A 23,032-nucleotide genomic window follows, 5' to 3' on the forward strand; every position below is an offset into this window, starting at 1 on the left:
TTCTCAAAGCTTCATCCAAGGGGAATGAACAAAGTTCTCAAAATATTACCCCTAGATGTTGCCCCCTCTGTAGTTGCAATTATTCCTAACGTACCCTGCTTAAAATGGGTTTTCAAACCATGCAAGGCTAATCATTGTGAGTTGGAGACGTAAGTAGGCATTTTGCATGCAGTTTGCAATTAGCTGAAGATAGTAGAAGAATCACAGTCATATTGGTATGAGGGGCTAAAAAAAAAGAAAGAAAACAGTTTTTTTCTTGCAAGAATGACATGTGATGGGAGAGTAGAGGAAGATAATTGTCATAACAAAGGGAATATGTTATTATTTATTGGCCATACTTAAGCACTAGGATCTTGGATTACAGTATCTGGTGACAATTGCTGCTTGAAGTTTTGTAAATATAGTTTAAAAGGTAACATAACTGAATAATTCTGAGTGTGCCCTGCAACCAACACTTTCAAAATTCAGTTCTGGGAAGCAGTGTGACATTTTCTTTTTGTCCTAGAGAAGATGCAACATCTAAGCACTCTAAAATCTGTCTGTCTTTGGGCTTGACTCTTCCCCTACTAATATTATAGCAACATTGCTGGTAACTATGGCAAAATAATTTCTGAGGCCAACTAATAACAAATTTTTAATGCTTTCAGGGTACAGAGTAGTCCAGACTGACACCCTGCCCTCTGTGCTGCTGTCAAGCCCACCCAGCACCAGGACTGTCCCCAGCAGAGACCACCCAGTCTTGGTGTGATGGAGGGAACAATTGTTCATCTCTGTAGACCTGCTCTGCTGGGGGATGACAGATTTCACCCTCCTGAGCTCAGGAAGGTCACAGCACTCAGCTCCCCACTGGCAAAGAAAAGGTCTAATTCTAAGTGACAGGTTTAAATAGACTTTTAGGGTCTAAATTTTACATCCTTCAGTATTTTAAATTCACATTTAGCCAAAAGATTGACATATTTATCCATTTTTTCCACTATTCATTTCCTAGTTCTCTTTTTATTTCCTTTCTCCTGCTACAGATTCCCTGGGTTATAAACTGCAAAAATAACCTTTCCAGACTATTTTTTTGTTTTTGCAAGGCTTTTTTTTTTTAATCACTCTACTAATGCTGGGATGCTGACTACCTTGCGCCTTCCCTATCCTACCCAGCTCTAGAAGTGCATGCAAACAAAAAGGAAAAAAAAAACCCTCAGCAATAAGTTGGCTGATTCTGGCAGCAAGACAAATCTAGCACCACACAGCAGGCAGGCAGAGAGTGCACTGCTCATCCTTTCGGTTTTGTCAGTGTATGGGAATGCTGGACACCAACACGCAGCGAGGGATCCAGCCGAAAACATTCCTCCTCAGCATCTGAACCCTGCTCCTTTCACCCTCGGTTGGAAGATACAGGTAAAAAAATAGAGAAATGCTTTAGCTAATTGGATTCAGCAAAAATATAAAGCAGTTAGAAGGAGCCCAGACAGCCTAATCTTATTCTTAGCAGGCAATGGAAGTAAACCACAGTGTATGGGCAGAGAGCTACGGTATACATAATAACCTCAGGTACTGTAACTTGCATGTGATTCCTCCCATTACAGTAAATAAATTGTTGCAAGTGGCAGTAAAGATTTTTTTTTTATATACACTTTGTTCAAGTTGCCTTTATAAATATTTATCATTATTTACATAATTATACCTCTGTCTGACAGCAGGCTTTACAGCAACTTTGAACCACAATAAACAGACAGAATGGATGCCTCTTTTTTAGCCAGACTGTATATATTCTGTGTTATATGTACCTCTATTACCAGGATGCTATGTGCATATCACTCATTCATTTCTTAATGTAATTTATAGTTACATTACAAAGGAGTCCATCTACAAACAACAACTATGTAATATTGATAAAGCATTTAGGAACAGAACATAAATTTAATGACTGAGGTATTACATAGCATCAATCTAAAAAAAAAAGTGTCTGTAATGTAAGTAATCACAATTTATTATAGCAGGAACAAAAACAGAGAACATATTTTTTTTTTGTCGGAGACTTTCTTTAAAAGAACTTGACATCCCAAAATTCTTTTCTTCCCCTCTGCAGATGTCAGAAGCAGAGACAGACAAGGTAAATAGCAAACCAGCAGAAAGTTTTGAACATGGCAAGCAAAATATTTCTTGGCTGAAGAAAGGTAAGTTACATTGCTGAGTTAATAATTACTGGTTTGCGTTCAGGGATATTTCTTGTTTATTAGAAAAAAAAAATCTTTTTTGAAGAAAAAAGGCGTAAGAATACTTTGCAGACTTAAATATGGCTGAGAATTTCTACCATGCAAATTCCATAACTTAACTTCTACGAAACATCATGTACATTCGCTTATGATACAGAAAGGCCTAGATTACCAAGTTTTAAAGTAACCTGAAAGCTAATTTTTTTCTAATTTCCTTGCATTCCTGGGGATGTTTTATTTGATCTGAACTAAAAGCCTTTAAGAAGTATGGACCGTCATCTTGATTCTGATGAAATGTTTGTATGAACTTAAGATATTACTGTGTTGGATTAAGATTTGTTTGGTTTTCTCAAACTTGAGTAAAGATCAACCCTGAATCTTTGAATTTGGCAGTGTGTTATCTTAGAAAAAAATATCATCCATTGTTAGCGGTTTATGAAATATAGACTCTCAGATGCAAAGAAGTTTTAAACAAGTATAGGAGACCTTTCCAATTTTAAAGGCTGAAAAATGACAGCTATTAAGTAAGTAATTTGTGTAAAATACTGGTATTTGAAATACTACATTATGTTAGTTAAATTATTTAGAAGACAGACATACAATTGTAAAGGTTTTCTTATTGCATATGCCTATATGTATAAAGAAAGGAGGTTCTTAGGATATATTTCTTGCTGGAAAAAAAGACTTGCCAAGTTAGAACATATCTTATTGTCTTTACATATGTTTGTTGATCATAGCAGAGTTACTTTACTGTATTCCATATACACAAGAAGAACGAGTATGAAAGCAGAGACTTCGAAGATGCACATGATACAAATTAAATATCTGTGGTTAGGTGCAAATTATTTTTTTAGTGAGAACAGTTACATTAGTTACATTCTTATCCTAACAAAAGTGTTTTGGGAAGACTCAACAAGTGACCTCATACTTTGAAAACATTAACTAGAGAGATACTGAAGAAAAGGCTCATTTATAGCCACTATTGCATCATCTGTAAATTTGCGTCACTATTTTAAGCTCATGTAGTTAATTGTAGGTTAGAGCGTTTAGCTGCAATAGGGGCTGCCATAAAGCAGGCCTAAATTAATGCATCTGCCTTGCAGGCCTCATTGTTTATGCAGCACTTTGCAGAATGGAAATCACAGGCTGGAGCAGAGCTGGCTGGCCAGCATGCAGGCTGTGTTTGGCTGGACACCCAAAGTCCTCTGCTTGCAAGGTGTCAGCTAACTTCAGTCAAATCTCTGCAAGCAGAAAATTTGCAGTTTGAGCATCACAGCAATAGAGCTGAGTGAGATCTGGGTCTGATCCTACAAAGGAACATTGCACTTTAGCTTGTAGACATCAGACATGTAACTGAAGTGAACATGTATTCCATCAGAATAAAGAACAAGAGATTTGCAGCTTTATGAAAGGGTTATAAAGGTACAGCAGACTTTAACTGGTCCATGTCTCTGAACAGGATAAGACCAATGTCATGGGCCCTCAGAGTCCCATACAGTTGTTTATCCTCTGGTCCAGAGCTGTTCCAGAAGCCAGGTGACACATCTCTCACACCTGTACGTGTCCGAGTTCATTTCACTTCAGTGATGCTCATTCACAATGTTTTATTTCTACACCTCCCTCAGAGTTTCTAGGTCATTATTAACATTTTGATTGTTTTGTACTTGGAGAAGCTAATCTCTTTCAAAAAGAGCTAAATGCTGTCTATTGGCATCTCTTCTCTCTAAAGTGCCATAGGGTAGAATTGGGCCTTGAAGGCCTTGTACAGCAGCTGAGTCAATAAAGAGGTGAAATATGTCTTAAAATGAAAGGAAATTTTCTTTGAGATAAAACTATGCATGTTATTTTATTTTATATTGAAGTTTAAAATTTTTGATATTTTTTCTTTGCTTTGAGCACTTCTGTGGGTTTTTAGAATATGGTGAAGCAAATTGTCTGGAGCAGAAGATTAACTTCTATGTTTAAATGTTTTAAAAATATCTCACGTATAGATTTCAGGCATTCCAATAAACAATGAATTGTGGAGAACAGAATTATACTGTTTCCATCAAGCACAGTAAGAAGACTATATGTTCTTTTAGCATCCAGTTTTAAAGAAAAGTTATTTTTATTCATGGTTTTGTATTGATTATTTGTTCCTTCTAAAAGAAACAATCATGAACCACATAAAATCAGAAATAAACAAAAAATATAGACTAGGCTGCGGCTTTAGTGTCTTTCCTAGACTTCATTTTTTTCCCAGTGCTTTGCAAAGTAATAACTCATGGACTGGTGGTAGTGCAGTGGGTCAACACCACAATAAGGTACCTATTGGTTTTTTGTTGGCTTTCAACATAATAGGCTGTTTAATCATGAAAGGAGGGAGGGGGATTTTAATCTGACTGCTGGTTATTTATCTTGTGCTTTTTTTGGAAGAAGAAACTTTGCTTGTGTCTTTAAGCCTCTAAAAGCAGAAATCAAACCCTCATTCCAAGGGAAAACTTCTTCCACAAAGCAAAACAGAAACCAAATAAGCCTAATGAATTGTATTTTAGAGAAACATTAGGCTGTGCATATAGGATTGTATCTTATCAGCAGGAAGAACATAAGTGGTCCTACTTACACCTCTACCTCTCAGTAAGCAACTTGCACCCACTTCTGTGCTCCTGCATCCCTGTCATGAGTGCACCAGAAGACTGAGGAGAGTTGAAGATGACATGGAAAAAATAATGCTGCACAAGGCAGCACAGTCACGGAGAGAAACACCTACATAATCATGGCCCTAGATTGTATTTTTTAAGTGGACATTGGCACATTTTCCCTCTCTTTTTATTTCTTTCTTATCCAAACAAACATTTTTCTAATGGAGGGCCTGAGGTCCTTCACAGCACCTAGCAGACTCCAGAATTATAATGTAATAAAAATGTAAACAAGGAAGCAGACTGGTCAATGCATGCTGTAGGTTTGCTAGACTTTAAGAAAGTCCTAAGACATCTCTGCACCTCCTTAACACTTGAGTCTGGATGTGGAAAACATGAGAGACTCCCTGTCTTGATTGTGCAAATGAGGATGGTGAAATGTTAACAGTCCTATCCCAAGATGTCTCCGAGTGAAGAATTCACACCAGCAATCTTTTCTGATAGTATGGCATGTTCCTCAGGATTATTATTTCTAAAGATCACACAACAGATGAGAAAGCCTGTGTTTGGAGGGTATGCATCAGACCATCACATGCAAATCACCCAGAATTGGCATAAATGAGCAGTGAGAAAAGGCAGTTCTTGGCCTTTTTTAGGCTTGTCTGACCTTAGCACTGGTGTGAACTGACTCAAGGAAAGCCTGGGACACAGAAATAAAGCCAGCGAATGATTCCTATTTTGTGTAGGAGTGCAGGCAGTTATCTCTGCTTGTTTGTTCCCATGGGGAAGAGCTCATCAGAGAGGGGAAGCAGTTCTAGGTGGAAGTAGAGAGCTCCCCATGCCAACATCTACAAACCATCAGGGCAGAGCAAAACATGGGCTCATTTGCAAAGAAGCATTTGCAAAGTTTTCTGCATTTCTGCCCTGAAAAACTAAGGCAGGATGCCTCTGAACCTGCGTTATCTCCACTTATACACATTTTGCCCAGACATGCACAAAATGATATAAAATATGAAGTGTATAAAATACAAATATACATGTACAAGAACTACCAATATAATTTGAAAGTAATATTAAAGTTAAGGTAATATTAAAGGTACTTGAAGGTAATATTAAAGAAACGTCCTCTGCATGAGCCTGTGTTCCCGCCTGTTTCATGCCCCCACAAGATGTGCAACAAATAGACCATCACACTGCAAGCAAGAAACATCTGTGTGGGCCCTCAATTAAGCACAGTTATTAGAGGGTCCTATGGAATCTGGGAGATACACAAGACTTGTCTTTAGAAATGCAGTGCCCAAGGATGAGTAACACTCCCAGGGGCTGACTCAGGGATGCTCCCACCTTGCACAGCTCAGCCACAACCACAGAGCTGCCTCTTCCACATGGACCAGGCCTCTTTTCACCATGGTGGTGATTTAATGCCAGATTAGCAGCCATCTGGTGGGAAGGGAGGTCAAAGCAGAGCTAAATTCACACCAGCCTCAGCATGTGGCTTTCGGAGTTCCTTACAAACATTTAATCTTCTGGTATCACTTGATGATTACAGCCATATGGATATGTGGGAGCAGGCAGGAGCTTATCTGACTGACACAAAGCTGTGAAAGGTGGCACTGATTTTGCACAGGGGCCAGCAGTGGTCTGATCACTCTTTCTCCATCCATCACAAATGCGAGGGACAAGGTGTGAGGGCTTAATACTGCCCTCCGACGGTTTCATCCAAAACCGGCCATAGCAACCCAGGAACACAGATCCAAGTTGCACAGAAATTTCATTTATTTTTGGGATATTTTCACACAAAGCCCTCTTGTTTTATGCTGCCCAGCTGTGTACACAAATGCCCTCCGTATATAACTTCCAGTGAAAAGTTAATGAAATGGCTTCCTTACTTTCCTGCCAAAAATATAACTGAAATGCTAATCTCAAGACTTTCTCCAAAATAGCCCCTTTCTGCACTAAAATTCTCATAAATCAGAAACATTTTTGTCTAAAATAAGCCTGTTTTCATTGTCTTGAAAATAGTAAAAAGTCTAGCCCCAATTTCTTTAATCAGCTCTTCTAGCCAGCAGATTTTTGCTGGAGGGTGAAATTCAGCCCTGTACTGAGGGTCAGTACAAGGTCAACACTTAAACCATAAAACAGGGCTTAAGTGGTAAATAGAGCCTCTGTTCAGGATTATATTTCACCCCTCCAAGGACCACAGTTCATATGAAAAGGGAGATTTTCTCATATCATAGACCTGGCTGTAGTGACATTATTCACATTATTCAAATAATACTTTATTCCAGAAGTAATCCCATTGGGTGAGAATGTGCGACATTTCTTAGTGGTACATCCCAGAAATCTAGAGCAAACTATTCCTAACCTGCACCAGACCAAAACATTCCACAGCCCGGACTTAGGGTTATATTCCTGGGGGTATTAGCAAAACAGTCCTATTCTGCAGCACTCAGAAATGCCTTTTCCCCAGCATGCCCCTCTTGCTGGTTACCCAGGGGCTCTAAGAGTCATTTACAGGAAATAAAGGGGGGTGGACATTACACCATGAGCCTGGTTTTGCAGAAGTGAGAGTTGTCCTGGAGACACCCAGGGAATTTCCCTATTCTTTTACAACCTTCCAGCTTTTTACCTGATTTGCAGGGCTTGTGCTTGGGTTTCAGGGAGATTATTCTCAGCAGAGTGTTCTGATCTGACACACATCCCTGCATTTAGGGAGCTAAATGACATTTTTAGAAATTATTTCTAAAAACTCAGAAGTGAATGCAATTTTACATACATGCTTGGACACTTGTTTCCTGAATTTTGCTGACTTGAGGCCAGAAGCTTTTTTCACTCTCTTCTTCCAGTCTGAATTAAGTCATTGGATTGAAAAGCTTTACAGAAGACTGATAGCAAAGAAATATCTCTCAGTTTCATGTAACAGAAAATGCCAAATGCTTATAAGATGAGTGCTGTAATCCAAGCAGACTGTTTCCAGATAAGAATACCACACATACAAAAAAAGCACATTTAAAAACTGATGACAAGGATCCCAGGGGGCTCAAATTCCTGGAAGATGCCTTGTCAGCTTCAGGACTACGACCAAATGAATTAATCAAGACAACCCTTCGTTTAAGTTGTAAACCAGCAGATTTAAAGACTCTCTTCCAATGGAAAGGGAGTATATGAAATCTGCAATGGTCCCAGCTCACTACTCCTAATTATGGTTTATAAACTGAGTGGTCCTTGATCTTTGAACTGGAGGGTCCTTAGAGATGTAAGACTTTGAATACTGCCATGAAAGTAGAATGAATGTATAGTAAGGATCGTGGTAGCCCTCTGGGTGATAGGGTTAAGTTTAAAGTCACACTCCTATGCTACATATTGACTGTAAAAATGTAAGTGAAGGTTTATTTAGCTTTGATTACCTTCAGCACATTTGTTGCACTAATGGAGAGAAAAGCCTGTTTCATTCAACTGCCAATGCTGGAGAAGATCTGGAGATGTTATTTCATTCACCTCTGGAAGTTCTCCAGACCAATTCTATTCTTCACTGTACTTAGGCAAAATATTCAGAATTTTGCCCTCAGTTGTATCAGTAGAGCAAAACACGCAACAACAATATAGACATGCATTAGTTGTTGATTTACTCAGCAACATACATGTTAGAGCAGAATCCACATATTCAGGGGCCTCTATAGTGCTTTCTACTTGAGATGGCAAACTGTGGTGAACAGAAAATCTTAACCTAAGTGTCAGTGTCAAAGTGATGAGTAATTCCATTAAAGCAACAGAGCTACACTGGCTTGCAGAAGATTCCATTTGTCCCAGTATGTCTAGGACAGATACCTGTAATCATCTTAGTGCATCAAAGAGGGAGAAGGAATGAAGCAATGTCTCATTTTTACCATTTCAATTCATGGAGGGAAGGGTCAAATGCCAAATTGGTCTCCTAGATCTAAGGCAATACAATACAGAAAGATGCCTGTACTAAACAGAATTCAGTAACCTGGATGATAAAGAAAGCACAGTACTAATAAAAGTGATAAGGATTTCAGAAGCTTCATAATTTTTAGTATTTGATTGTATAACAGCACGCTATTAGGGATATTGTTTGCCTTAGATTCCAATACATGTATCACTTTGACATAGTGGTTTTCTTCTCTTCAAGGTGGAAAATGTTTGTTTCTTTAGTCAGCCTTACTCTGAAAGATAAAAAAAATTAATTATTTATATTCATTCTAATCTGGAGTAGTAAGGCGAATGTCCTCGACTATTATCAGTTTCTACCGGAAGGAGACAGTAAGAACTTCGAATGTAATTGGGTATTATATGTTTAAAAGCTATGAAAAACAGACATTTCAAACCTATTAATGAACATTTGGTTCATTTGTAGAACTTAATGCCTTGATAGAAATCCCATCAAAACAACCACTATTCAGGCCTGATTTACTTCTACCCTGAGCTTGAAGTCAGGATAATCATGAATGTAAGCAGCACAGTGCCAGTTTTCAAAAAGTGTTTTATAGGCCTGCAAGATTATACACTGATATGTAGAGCTGCCAGACTGGCAGTCACGTAGAAGTGTAGCAAAATCCTTAGCATTGAAGGGGTTCAATGAAATATTTAAAGAGAATTAAATTATGAAAAGAAAAACAAAACAAAAAAAAACAACAGGTGTCTCTTCTTCTCATTGAAGATTTATGATCATTCTCCAAAGTACAACTGCTTCTAAGTACTCAAAACAAAATACAGTAGATGTGCTAAATCCTGGGCATGCTGGTTATCTGCTGCTTATGAAACATATTACAGAAAAGTGGAATTAATTTAAATATTCATTGTTTGCTGAGGTTCAAAGGAATTATTTTTCCATCTATTTTTTAAATAAGTATTTAGAACTAAATCCAAATAGAAAGATACTTACACATTAAGAGTGACTGCTCTAAATGTCCAATAATAAAATACTGGACATAAAACCCTTACCAGAACAGCTTAGTGATTAGTGAGTATTTCTGGGACTTCAAATCCGGGCTGAGAACATATGATTGCATGAGAGGACTTAAATTCACACCTTCTAGAAGAAAACTCTGGTCCCCAGGTATCACATCACAGAATCACAGAATGTTAAGGACTGGAAGGGACCTCAAAAGATCATCTAGTTCAATCCCCCTGCTGGAGCAGCAACACCTAGATGAGGTTACACAGGAAGGCATCCAGGCAGGTTTTGAGTGTCTCCAGAAAAGGAGACTACACAAACTCTCTAGGCAGTCTGTTACCCTCACCCTGAAGAAGTTTCTTCTCATATTTAAGTGGAACGGAAAAACTTTGGGAGGTCTTCTCAACACACTGCTGAGCACAGGCAGAGGGATTTGAGCCTGGGTTATATCCAATCCACCAGCTGCTCTCACCAGCAGGGATCTCACTCCTGTAGGCAGGAAGGGACCAGAGCATCTTCTCTGGCTCTGCCTCAGGAGCAGTGGCTGACAGAGGTGTCCAATGCAAGTGAAGCAGCCATAAGTACATCAAGGAGGCCCTTCTCCCCATTCCTTCCTTCTCCCCATTCCTACTTTAATTCCTCATTTCCTCACCTCTCCCATCAGCTTATTGCTCCCAGTTACCTGATCTTCTGCATGTGCTGTATAGAATGTTGAATCTCAGTGGAAAGGCATATGCAAAAATCAGGTGCTGAAGCCCTAAGTGTCAGCCAAGTTTCTCAAAGGCTCTCACTGCAACAGAGAATTGCAGAAGGCCTCTTTACCACCTAATCAATATTTAAGTGCTACAGAGATCTTTGCTATCCCCCTAAACTAAATTAATTTATATTTTATAGGTGTCAAACCGTCTCCCAGGGTCTCCTGATTACATAGTCTCATTCTAATTTCAGTCTTTAATCTGAATAAACACTTTAGAAAAACACAGACACAATTAACTTAATCATAAATTCAGATAGATTGTTTATTATCTGTCTACTTAATGTGCTTATGATTGCAGCAGTTAAACATGATAATGTTTTCTTCACTCACACATAAATGAATATACACAGTACGGAAATATGTGCAGGAAGAAAAACTTCTGCCTGAATACCTCAGAGATAAAGAAGTAGATGCACTGTTGTGCTCTACAGGAAAACAAACGTTGCCATGATAGAGTTGAGACGTCTGAGAAATGATTACTGACAAATTACGTTCTTGCTGAAATATGCCTATATGCAGTTAAGAAAATGCTATTGTAGCAAAGATGCAAATAAGAGCCCTATTTGGCTGCAGTACTGCACCTGTAAAATAAAAGCAGAGGTGTAGATTCTAGGTAAATAAGATCACTTGAGTTGTTCAGAGTAAAATACAGGTCAAATCAGTATCTTCCTACTGAAGCAAACTCATCAGACACCATATTAACAGATAAGAGTTTTCTGCTGTGTAGTCTTTGTAGACAGTTGTCTTAAAGGAGTTAAACCCTTCTGACACCAAATTTTCTGTTTTGTTACACACCCATGGCAACTAACATATGTGCCAAAATGCTATCATGTAGCCACAAATACTTGGACATCAAAATTACAGTTGGAATATGATTCTTTCTGTTCCCACAGCATACTGAAAGTAAATAATTATTTCAAGCATGCGTTCAGTAAAATTAGTGATTATTACTCAGATAGACTTTTCTCTGTCATTAGACTAATTTTTTAATGGCCACATAGTAAACCATAATGAAGTTATTTTGGGCTTCAGAACATTCAAGTTTTAGCTAAATTTAAAATGCAGTACACATTTCCTCCCCAAAACAAGAATAATTTATCATTCTTTGTTGTCTCACTGTTGCTTCTCATATAAATCAGCTCCAACCTCATGTTCTTTTTATGTACCACTAAAGCTAAATTCAGACTGGTATTTCCTATCTCTAGGCTTCCTAGAATTTCTAACTCCTTTGTGTTGACAGTCAGAAAAAGGGTCTTCAAGGTTAACTTCACACTCTTAACCCATACTTCATGATGGCTCTCTGCATGACACTCAGTCTTACTACATAGACCTTAGATATAAGTTGAGCAGAGTCTTTGAAAAAGTCTTAAAGTGCATCCTTAGGTAATTACGATTTTGTAGGACTGCTTTGTGTAACATATTTCTATCTGGTGATGTTCTTTCAGCTTTCCATCATGTGAACTGCCCTTGCTCCGCACACTCATTGAACATCAAAGCAGTCAATACTAAACTAAATTACAACTTCTCTCTTGTTGATTAACAGAAGCTTAATATGTTGAACAATCTGCACTATTACATACATAATTCTGAATTTGACTCAGATCAAGTTGAAATTCGGTGGCTTTAAGAAGGTAATATAAACATATAATGCATGTTGACTGCTGGTTCTAAATTTACATCACGACTGATAAATCAGTCAATATTCCTGACTGAAGAGAGTCCACTTTGACAGTATGTGAGCAAAGGGGAAGATAAAAGAATGGAAACTGAAAAATAAATATAAGCCTTTTCACTTTGTTTCTTCTTAACAATTTCCCTCACACAAAAATATTACAAAATCGAACAAAATGCTGTGATTTTTTAAATTTTCTCCTGGTTAAAAGAAAAAAAGAAGTGGTATGTAACTGGAATTTTAAAACTCTGAAATCCAGGAGTGGGCAAAATAATAGAAGAGATGATGAGAGGCAGAAGAAGACAGGCAAAAGAACCACAGGAAAAAGTGATTATTGCACCTAGTACTCACTCTGGTTAGACAAAGTTGTGACCATATGTATTGTCTTCTTCAGATATTTTAAAGGTTTAATATTTTATAAAATACAATTTTTATTATAAAACAACATGCAAAAAATATAGCATAAAGCATTTAAGATGTGTCCATTTCAGCTTCCAGCTAAGCAATAATTTTTTTTTTTTTCTAGTTTATGTATGATTTAAATAAACAAATAGCCTGTGAGCTTTGGGTAGATATTTACTTGACTCACATACTTGGTCTCTAACTTTATGATCAGCCCTGTCCCATCAGAGGTGTCAATCACTAAGCAAAGAAAGTCCAAAAAGCAGGAAAAGCTTCCCCAGGTCTCACTTGGAGGGAATCACCAACAGTTGTAGAAGGGTAGTACAGTCTCCACATCTTAATTTTTTTTTCATAAAAAATAAAATAAAACTAAACAGTGGTGTGGTTTTTTTTTCTTTTTACAGTATGACACAGCAGTATTACTTGCATTAGGCCAATTTACCACTTATGATAGCAGTAATAGCACTAAAAGCCAATAAAAGCGGTCTGTTCGTTCAGAGATTGGCTTTTATGGCTTATTCTAAATATTATCAAGTGAATCAAAAGCTGTCATTATAGTGTCTAAAAAGCCTTCGTACCTTGTAAGCAAACAGTGTGATTTTGACAAATAATCATTAATATGCCTGTGTGAGACCAGGACTTAAAAGAGAAAGAAAAAGGAAAACCCAATATTTCACTTTACATAAGTCATTAAGATCATTTCAGTTAAATTTCACACAAAATAAAACAGTTTTTTATGTAAAATGCCATAGTTTTCCCAAGTTGGTGGTTTTATTTTTTTTAGTCTGTGAACATACTTCATAAAACAAAAACTTATCTGATAAGTGAGCAGTGAATGATTGAACTATAATGATATATTCTCACCAGCTTTAGGAAAACAAATGATGCACGTGTCTCTTCAGTGCCTTTGGGGCCAACATCTAACCCAACCTTCCCTTGGCTCACATCCTGCCTGCGAGAAGCCCCAGTGAGTACAGAACTGCTCCCACTCTTCTTGCTTTACAACTGAAGGTATGCTCCCATAGCAATAGAGAGGTGAAAATTAATGTATCTCCTGGCTCATACCTGGACAGTTACTCTTGCAAGAAACTCAGGGAGCAGAGCTAAGGCTCTGGCAGCTCTCCACCCACCTTCTGCCCATTTGGACGTGAACAGGAGTATCCAGAGAGAGAACTGCTCTCTACTGTATGCAGGGCAGACATCGAATGTATAGGATTTCCTCTTTGCAGGACTCCTTGCTGCTGCCCAGCAATACTAGGAAAAGTCCTCTTCAAAGCTGTACAGCCGAGTCACTACCATTTGCCATTTCTAGTGTTTGAACCTCCTGAATGGCACTGCCCAGTGTGCAGTCACCAGCAACGGTTCAGGATGAAGATTTGGGTTTACCACTGGCTGCCCAAGACAACTGTTATTGGCAACATTGAAGCGTTTCTCATGCAGCTTCCTGGAGTGTTTGAGTAAGGATGGAGGCAAAGAGATAGACACAAGAAAACAACCCCATTGCTGCTTCATGCTCTCCTGCTGCTTAACCTGATAGACCTTACAGATGAGTTACTTAAGGTCACAAGCCTCCAACTGCATATCCCTCCTGGCTCTACCAAAGTGTCCTCATCTGTTTCAGATCTCTGGCTGGGCATTACCTGGGCTACCCGGTGGCAGAGTAAGATAGACAAGGTGGCAATACAGCAGGAGCTTCAGGATGTCATGTGGGATGGGACAACAACAGTTGCTATGATGACTCCATGGGTAGAGTGGGCAAAACACCACATAAAGAGGCTAGTTACTGGGAAGGTTAGTTGTGGACTGTACAACAGTTCAGACAATATAATAAAGGTTTTTCTGAGTTAAAGAATTTGGACTGTTCAGACATTAACTGGACTAACAAGTAAAAGCTTAGCTGCATGCACACTGTGTGCCCCTTCTGCTCATGGAAATATTTTTCAGTGCAGTGTCAGCAAGAGGATTTGGGAGGCCCAATTATCCTCAGCACCCTACAAGGAGCCTGGCCACAAGTCTGCAGGCCACAGTGCCTCTTCAGCCACCAAGCTAGCCACAGCAACTTCTTAGCCATGCTGGCAGACAGCCAGGCTCTGAACTCAAGACCAGGGTATGCAATGGTGACAAGAGCCTGGGACAAACTAAGTGTCTTGAGCCAGGCACGGCCACCTGTCAAGTCTCATGCATTGTGTAGAAGCCTTGGGCAGTTGGTTCAAGCATTCATGCTCCCACAGCCAGGACTGTGTCTTGGGGAGTTTTCTTGCCTATTGCTATTTACAGTTTTTGGGGCCCCACTGGAATGGCAAGCGAGCGTGCTTGCAGTTGACTCCGTTACGTGATACATTGTGCAGCTGCACGGAGTGCATGGGCTAGCAGAAACATGTGGTGCTGCGCTGCCAGGGGAATTGTTAGCCCAACACGGCCCTTTAAGGGCCACCTGTGTTTTGCAGGCAATTTATGTGAGCAGAAAACTAGCAGACCTCCCATTCCAAGCTTCTAATTTCTTTGGCCATTTTTTTCCATAGATTAAAGAGCTTTCCAGAAACACTACCAATGAAGTAGAAAGATCCTAGGTAGAAACTGATAGACCAGCTTTTGTCTAAGCTACCCTAAAGCATGGTAGGAAACCTGTTAGGATCCTCTACATTCTTACACTTATCCAAGATATGGTGTATACAGTTCTATAAACCTATATGAAACAGAGCTTCTTCCCTAAATAAACACCCACCAAATTATTGGTGTCATTATTCCAATCCAAGAACTGAAAGACTAGGTAAGAACTATTTATTTCCTCACAAGCATAAAGGGCTTTGGTCAACTTGAATCTCATCTTTCAGGCAGAGTGTCTAGCAAACTACTGAGCTCCCTGCCAGACCCAGAACACAAACTGAACATCTGCATTTCTGTGCCCAGGTGTAAGTTGGTTCAACAGAGGGTCAACAATGAAGACCTAAAGAACATCAGATGGTCACTGAAATTAATAATGCTAGTGTTCCTCTTCTGACAGTATCTTGCAGTACTAATTTCAGTCTCAAGCATTCCTATAAAATGTTAAGAAAAGATTTAATTGCACAAGGGTTCAAGTGACTTGGCCTGTTTGCTTTTCATGTCATGGGTCTGCAACGCATGTATTCATCACATACAGTTTTCCTGTATTATTTTTCCCAAGGGTTCAATCCACCCATACTTTAGCCCCACCTTCATCTCCTTGTCACACACAAGTTCTTTATTATTGCTGAAGAAAATCAGAGCAGAGGACTATACAGGTTGCAATGCAACCTGAAACAACCTATGCAATGCTGACAAAAAGCAAACATTGGATATGATTCTTTTGACCAAGATTTAAAGAGTAAACTCACTAGAATTACTCATATGCTTGAAATTAGGTTTGTGCTTAGGCATGTTGCTGAATCTGCTTCTGATAGAAAAGATGAAGAGTGCCTTGGCTTAGATTAGAAGCCACATCTTGGGTATAGTGTTGCCCTGTTTCTAATTGCTAGTGTAGCCAAGAAACTGTATCCTTCCCTCCACTTGAGAGACCACCTGGAGAAATACATTTTTCTCCTCAGAATTCACACAAAAGCCTAAAACTTGGCTTTAATATAATACATATTTTCTATTCCCCCCCCCCCCACCAATGAGTTGCATTTATATTTTTAACCTGCACATACTATGTTTTGTTAATGGGAAATGTTTCAAACACTGTGGTAAAGGACTGTGGGATATAGGATTATATATTTATTAATCTCAAGAGCACTGTGTAGACTGCACTAGTAAGTTACAACGAGATTGGCAGAACAGGATTTGAATTCTGGCAGATCGCTTCCAAGCTTGCCTGTTAGGCTGCATTTGGCTCTGCTTTAAAAGTTTACCTTGAGCTATAGTTGCTTTTGTCAACTTCGCTACAAATGGGCTGCACTGAGATCCCTGCTCTGGGTCAGTCATGGCAGAACTGGGGTGATCTGGTAGCCAAGGAGATGCACTTTGAGCAGCTGGCCATTATGGTTTGTTGCTTAATCTAGAAAACACTGCTATACCCTGAGATAACAATAAAAAACTGCTAGTCATAGTGTGATTCCATTGACAGAAAAAAGCTCTCTCTGCCCATGGGGATTGTATTTACATGCAGTGATGTCTAAATCTATCTGTATGTGAGTTTACACAAGCATGCTACAGTCAAATACACCCTCGCCTTCTCTCCTGCCACAATAGGTCAGCCTAGATTTTTCAATGTGATGGCTTATGCAGAAATGAAAGGCATTTTTTGCACAACTAAAAGACTGTCATTTTAAGATTAAAAAGCCTGCTTTCCCTCCCTGAGGGAGAGTTGGAAAAAGTTTCATGGATTTGCCCTTTGTAATATTCCAGTTTGTCTGCAGCAAAAGGAAGAAATAAAAACTAATGGAAAGAGACTTATTCTCAGATGAAAACTGAATATTTCCAAGAAAGCATTTTCAGACTATACTCATGGATACTTTAGTATAAGACAATTGCTAGGTCAAAAGATTCATGATGTCCAGCTCTACTTGGGCACTTTATTTTTCCTAATCAGGTAAAACAACAACAACAAAAAAAATCACAAACTCTTATTTTTCATTTGAGAGTCTCAATTCCTTTTCAGTTATTAACCACTAAAACAGCCTATTTGTTCCATGAAGGTAATTAATAGGAGTGGAGGAGAAGCAATTAGAAGTGTGAAATGAATTCTTTGATTTGGACATCGAGACAAGAACATATTCTACAGCAAACCAGGTGAAAGTTCAGCCCAAAGTCTTTTTAAACTTCAGATCAATTTAGATCCCAACTTTGCAGATGTGTTTCATCTTCCCCTATACCACCACTTATTCTGAGGGACTCAGGCATCCTATAGATTGAGACAACAGCAAAGTAAACTTTTATACCCAATGTTAAATTAGGTATTTGTTAGATCATAGAATCATAGAATATCCTGAGTTGGAAGTAACACCTGAATATTCTAAATATGCAGCTTTCCGGGTAGCTGAGATCCTTTACTGCAGTTGCCAGTGTCCAGGACCTCTTAATAAAGATATTCTCTGCATGTTTCCAAGAAATAAACAGTAATAATTGTAGCACACAAAATTAGTAGCTGTAGGTGAGGTAAAGATCACAAAGGACTGCTATTGATTTTTAACAACAGGAAGGCTGAGCTCTTAATAAAAATGCTGGTACTGAACTGTTAGAACCTGGCTTTCTCTGTTTCTCAGTCTCATTTTCTAGTATTTGTTTTGTTACTCTTTCAATTCTCTTCCAAAAATCCCTAAGTGGCAGCAACTTCTATTTTGGCCTGTGATAACCTAGTTTATGTAATGCCAGCCTGTTCAAAATCTTCCATTTAATTTTATGAGCTCTGGACTACAATTTCAGTCCAGAAAATACACTTTTGAGACAGCAGATGCTAACAGTCTTGTACACAAGTTTCAAGAAGTCTCTTTCCAGGACTGGCCACAGTGACCTTCTCCCATAGGTGTCCCACTGTAATGCATATTGTATGTAAAGCTAAAGCCACATCCTGCAAATACTTCCAAGTCCTTGATTCCCTTTGACTACCAGGAAAGCAACAGTAATTGTCATCAGCTGGGTACTACACCAGAGTCATTGACATGGAGCTTGCCTTGGAATGTATGTAAATTTACCCTAAAACTGTTTAGATAGCTGCTTTCAATTACTTTTTTTTTTTTTTTTTTTAATCCAGTTGTCCAGAATGTACCTCATAAAATCATTATTTGCACTATGGTGACAACTACCTAAATTATGGCTGGATAACAAGTCTATTTGCTTTGCCTAAATGGCACAAGATCTCCCATATCCAACGATTATTGGAATTATTATGTGATCTTTTCAGCTTCTAATACATATTAATTTGTAATATACAAAACCATTCAAATAAACAATTGTGCACACTGAATAAAAAAAGGCAATTTAAACTCTCCCCCCCAACTGAAGACACTTTTTACAAATAGTTCTTTTAAGTAGTCTTAATAGTACCTCTTTAATATTGCCATTAAAATTCACCAGAGTTCAAGAGCAGAGCAAATTTACATCTGTTAAAATAATGGAATTGACACTGATATTACATCATTGCTATTTTAAATAATCATTCTTCATAATTCTAACCTACTTGCTTTAAGTCGCAAATAAAGGGCTCATTCCTATTTTCATCAAAGTCAATGGCAAAACCCCCTTTGACTTTCAGGGAGCAGCACCTGGCTTTAAAGATGAGGGCCTCTGGTGATGTACTGTGGAGTTTGACTGCATCCACTAATGCAGCAAAGAACAAATCCACCTGAAAATATTGAAAAATATTGAGGATGGTTCTACGAGCTGCAGTCAGAGAAGATAATTGTGCTGGACTAGCCTGTTCCCCAAAAATCACAACACTCCATAGACTACTCTGAATTCCAAGGTAGTTAGAGTTCTGCTTAGCTTCACAAAGTGACATTTTATATAGGTGGGGGTTTTGCCATTTTAGTGCAATTTTGTGGTTTTCTTTCCTTAACATTTTGGGAGAGACTGAAGATAAGCATAATTGCAACACTCACAAATTCACCTTCTCTTGAGATAACATCAGAAGTTTCAGTGAAATTACCTGAGTGTTTTTCTATGAACAATTCAAAATGCACCTAAATGAATTAAAATATACACTATACACAGCTGGAAAGCCACCTAGAAAGTGAATCAATGTAGTCCTCTCCCTGTTTAATGACGAAAATGATGCAAGGATTTTTAAGAAATACAGAGGACAAAGGTCATGATCAAGACTGTTTAAAACTGGAAAAAAGTGCTTTCTAGTATCTATTCACCACTCAAAAGAAAGAAGTTTCATACCTGGGTATTCCTAGACTGCCTTTGTGTTCTCTAGAAAAAGAGGAGGGGAAAAAAAAAAAAATATCTGTGTCCACACAACAGCTTATCTATAAAATCATCATGATTCAGCTGTCTACCTAGACCTAGGTTTGCAGGGACAGGATCTTTCAACTGTGTCCTCACCGAGCATCTAGTTTAACTGATTTCTGGTAGTGGCAAAAATCACCAGTAACTGTGGTTAACTTTCTACTAATGCACAACTAAAATATGTTGAACATTTACTGGACAGTAACCACCAGCTGAGTCTTAACCATAAAATTTCACACTGCATATAGGGCTTGTTAGATATTATCCGGGAGCCAGAGAACTTTATTAACACTGTCATTAAAGCCAAAGCAGAATTAATCCCTTGCTCTATCATCACTGACACTGTCTATTATAAATAAAATATCTATCAGACCTTAGCAAATCTAGGTCCTAACTATAATGAAAATTGCCTTGGTGTCTTTAAGACCAATTTGATTTTAAACAATGTGCATGAGAGAACAAAATGTGACCCTTTACTATGAAGAAAAGCACAAATAAGCAGCATCACCAAGACCAAGGAGGAAACAAATTATTCCAGAAAAGTCAAGTTCTGAAGAACCTGCAATTCTGACTGCTTTGCTCTACTTAGAATTTCTTACTCCATTAAATTTCTTTCCACTTCCACAGCAGGACACCTGCTGTTACGCTTATTTGGGAAAAGAAAAAGAATGTAGCTTGCATGGTAGGGAAATACAAGATCTTCCAAACAAGGACAATTAGTCAATGCTCTGCCTCAGGAAGCATTTCAGGCACTGTCACTTGATGGTATCCAAGAAGAAATGAGAGGGAAAACACCGAAGGGATTAGCCTACAAAGATTTTCATGTCATGAAGGCTGGGACTAGCTGAACTAGGAGGTCCTTTCCAGATGCATCGTCTGTAATTCTTTTTGGCACCATTCCTCAGCTTTAAAATACACTGTCTTCCCCCATGCCAGTGGTACTAACACAATATGATGTCTAGTGCAACTTAGCCTTCAGGATAGTCTTGAATCACACAGCACACCAGTGTTGTACAATTAAATAAGTTACAAATACTGCCTTGGTAAAAATTTTACTCTTCTGTGGCTTTCCAGTCATGCTAACAATAAGAAACAGCCTACACCTGACATGGAGGACCAGTTGTTGGTACAATTCTTCATCACTGAGGGAAGGAGGAATATTAAAATATGTCTGTTTATCCCTATCTAATCAAACATATGTTATGGAGACTATTTTTATATTATAAATGTATAGTGTAGATTCTTCATTCCAACGATATTTTCCAACAATATTTTCTTCTAACACTGTTATCTGAAGAATTCAAATAGCTGAAGAAACCTTGATAGGAAGAAATATGTTCTCGTGTCATCTATTTTTGGCTTTCCATGCTGTGACAACGGAGTCTGCCCTGGTGTTTCTATATCTGAACACTTCTCAGGTAGAAGAACAGCTACCACAGATTGCCTGGCACCTGCTCGAGGATGAAGTGAAGAGGAAGTAAAGCAAAAGTATTTCTCTTTCATGGTGAACATCTTGGCCAAAACATATTTGTAGCAGATAAAAAGCAGTGAAGTATAAACCGATGAGGAATAAAATATTTCCATTTTTTTGGTGCCTGAGATGGTGAAATCAGAGTTCTGAACTTGAACAGGTTAATATGGAGTGGAATAAAATGGCAGGTGCTAGGGAGAAATATTTTTCTCAGGATAAGCATTTTCAAAACCTGGCAGTTACATTTTCTTAGTTCTAGTCTTCTTTTAATGAAATAACTTCTGAAAAGGAAGCATAAAAAATATGGAGCCTGAATGCCAATAGAAACATATTGTAAGTATGATACATCACCAACAAGTCTACCACTGCTGGGTTAAAATAAAAAAAGCCAAACCAAAAACCTTAGCACACTTAAAAGCATCTTCTTTTGCTTTCTAATGTATTTTTGCAAGTTCTGACTTTTTTAATAGAACAGCCATTAAGAGAAACTAATTATGATTTGATTTTTAAGGGCCTGGATTTTCTTTTACATGTATCATTCTAACTCAGGAGAAAGACCATTCAAGCAAATGAGATGAGGTTGGTATGAATGAATTTAAATGTGATCAGAAGCAGGCCTCAAGATATTTATGGATGGAGTGAGTCATTCTTGTTCTGGTTGGATGATTACATCAGTGGAGAATTAGTCTATCATCATGCAGGGTCTGAGCCTCCTTTCTCTTACATCACCATACATCATGAAACATTGTGTGGAGTGCACCAGTATTTCACCACCCTAATACCAACAAGATGGAAGATCTGAGCCCACTGCCCGTCCCCGGTTGTGCGTTGACTACAAAGAAGCTGTCCCTATTTAAATCAGCAGACCTTCTGGTCTGTCTTTCTTCCTTAGTCTGTTTACCTATTAAACCTCTCATACAATTATTTTAAGACCTGTTTGTAATTTAAAATATTAAGTAACTGTGGTCAGAAAAGAATACGTATTCTTTTTTCTGGCATCACATTCAAGTAACTGTTCTTCCATAGGTCTCCAGTGACACATCTACATAGGTAGCAAGGAGAAAATGAATAGATCATGTAAATTTGACTACTCAAACTCCCTTTACACCAAATGTAGTTCTGTGAGAAATCTTCAGCAGTCCAAGTCTCAGCATTTTGCAACCATTTCTGTGTCAAAGTAAAACAACTATGCTAGACCTGACAGTATTACTCCCTTTTTAGGCACACAGCAGGTTTGGTGGTGCTAGAACAACATGTGATGTCTCCATCTAATCTCTAAGAATAGGCAATACCAGCTATTCAAGAAGTCAGCTCAGGAAAAGTTGCGAGTGCCTAGAATAGATTATGAGATGAAAAAAAAAAAACACAGCTGGAAAGTCTCCAGCAACCATTGGAGTTCCCAAGAAGTTTCTCCCTTATGGTAATGACTAAGTCTAATTAGAGGCAGAAACCAAAATGGCAACCTACAAACTCCTTAGACACCAGGTGTTTACCACAAAAGAAACCCTGTTCCCCAGCCACACGCTGGTGTGGTTTCCGTGGGCCTCTCCCGTACCAGACACTAGTCCGTCTGCCTTCCCAGTACATCTACACACTTCTCACTCCTGACAAATGGGATGGATTAAAACCACCTTCAGAGTGGAGAAGACAGTGTGGTGGCAGTAACCCCAGAAACTGTCTGAGAACGAGGATGATGTTTTACACCAGCTTCTTCATGTTACACAGACAAAGACAGAGCATCACATTTTGCTGCTATCCTGTCCCTGGCCAACCAGTGGTCCTCCAAGGGCACTGATCTGGAGAATGCTGGATTTAAATAATTTCCAGTGAAGTTTTACTTCCTACTGTTACACATTTTTGCCTCAAAATATTTAAGCTCCTAGCATTGCAGGTATCATGGTTTCATATTCGTGTTACACTTCGCTAATACCATGTAGACTTTCTCTGAATTAAGTGGTGTCTTTTATCTTTTCTCACAAATAAGAGAAGTCTGCACCATAACATATCCTATAGGCAGCTCTTTTCACATCTAAATCCCAAGGATTTTGGGGGGGAATAAAGAAGATTATGTATATATTCAG

At 38.5% G+C, this 23,032-nt stretch overlaps 1 protein-coding gene across 1 annotated transcript in view; it reads left to right on the forward strand.

Annotated features, from left to right (window-relative positions):
- Window positions 1–2,080: 2,080 nt before the first annotated feature.
- MDFIC2 (MyoD family inhibitor domain containing 2) overlaps window positions 2,081–23,032 on the forward strand; it is a gene marked incomplete at its 5' end in the record, with an annotated part of 46,050 nt that continues 25,098 nt past the window's right edge. Inside the window, one exon of the mRNA XM_080350771.1 lies at window positions 2,081–2,168. Coding sequence (XP_080206897.1) covers window positions 2,081–2,168 — 88 coding nt within the window. The remainder of the gene's footprint in view (window positions 2,169–23,032) is intronic.

This window comes from Nesoenas mayeri (genome assembly GCF_963082525.1).
Source record: "Nesoenas mayeri genome assembly, chromosome: 10".
In the NCBI taxonomy this organism is placed as follows: domain Eukaryota; kingdom Metazoa; phylum Chordata; class Aves; order Columbiformes; family Columbidae; genus Nesoenas; species Nesoenas mayeri.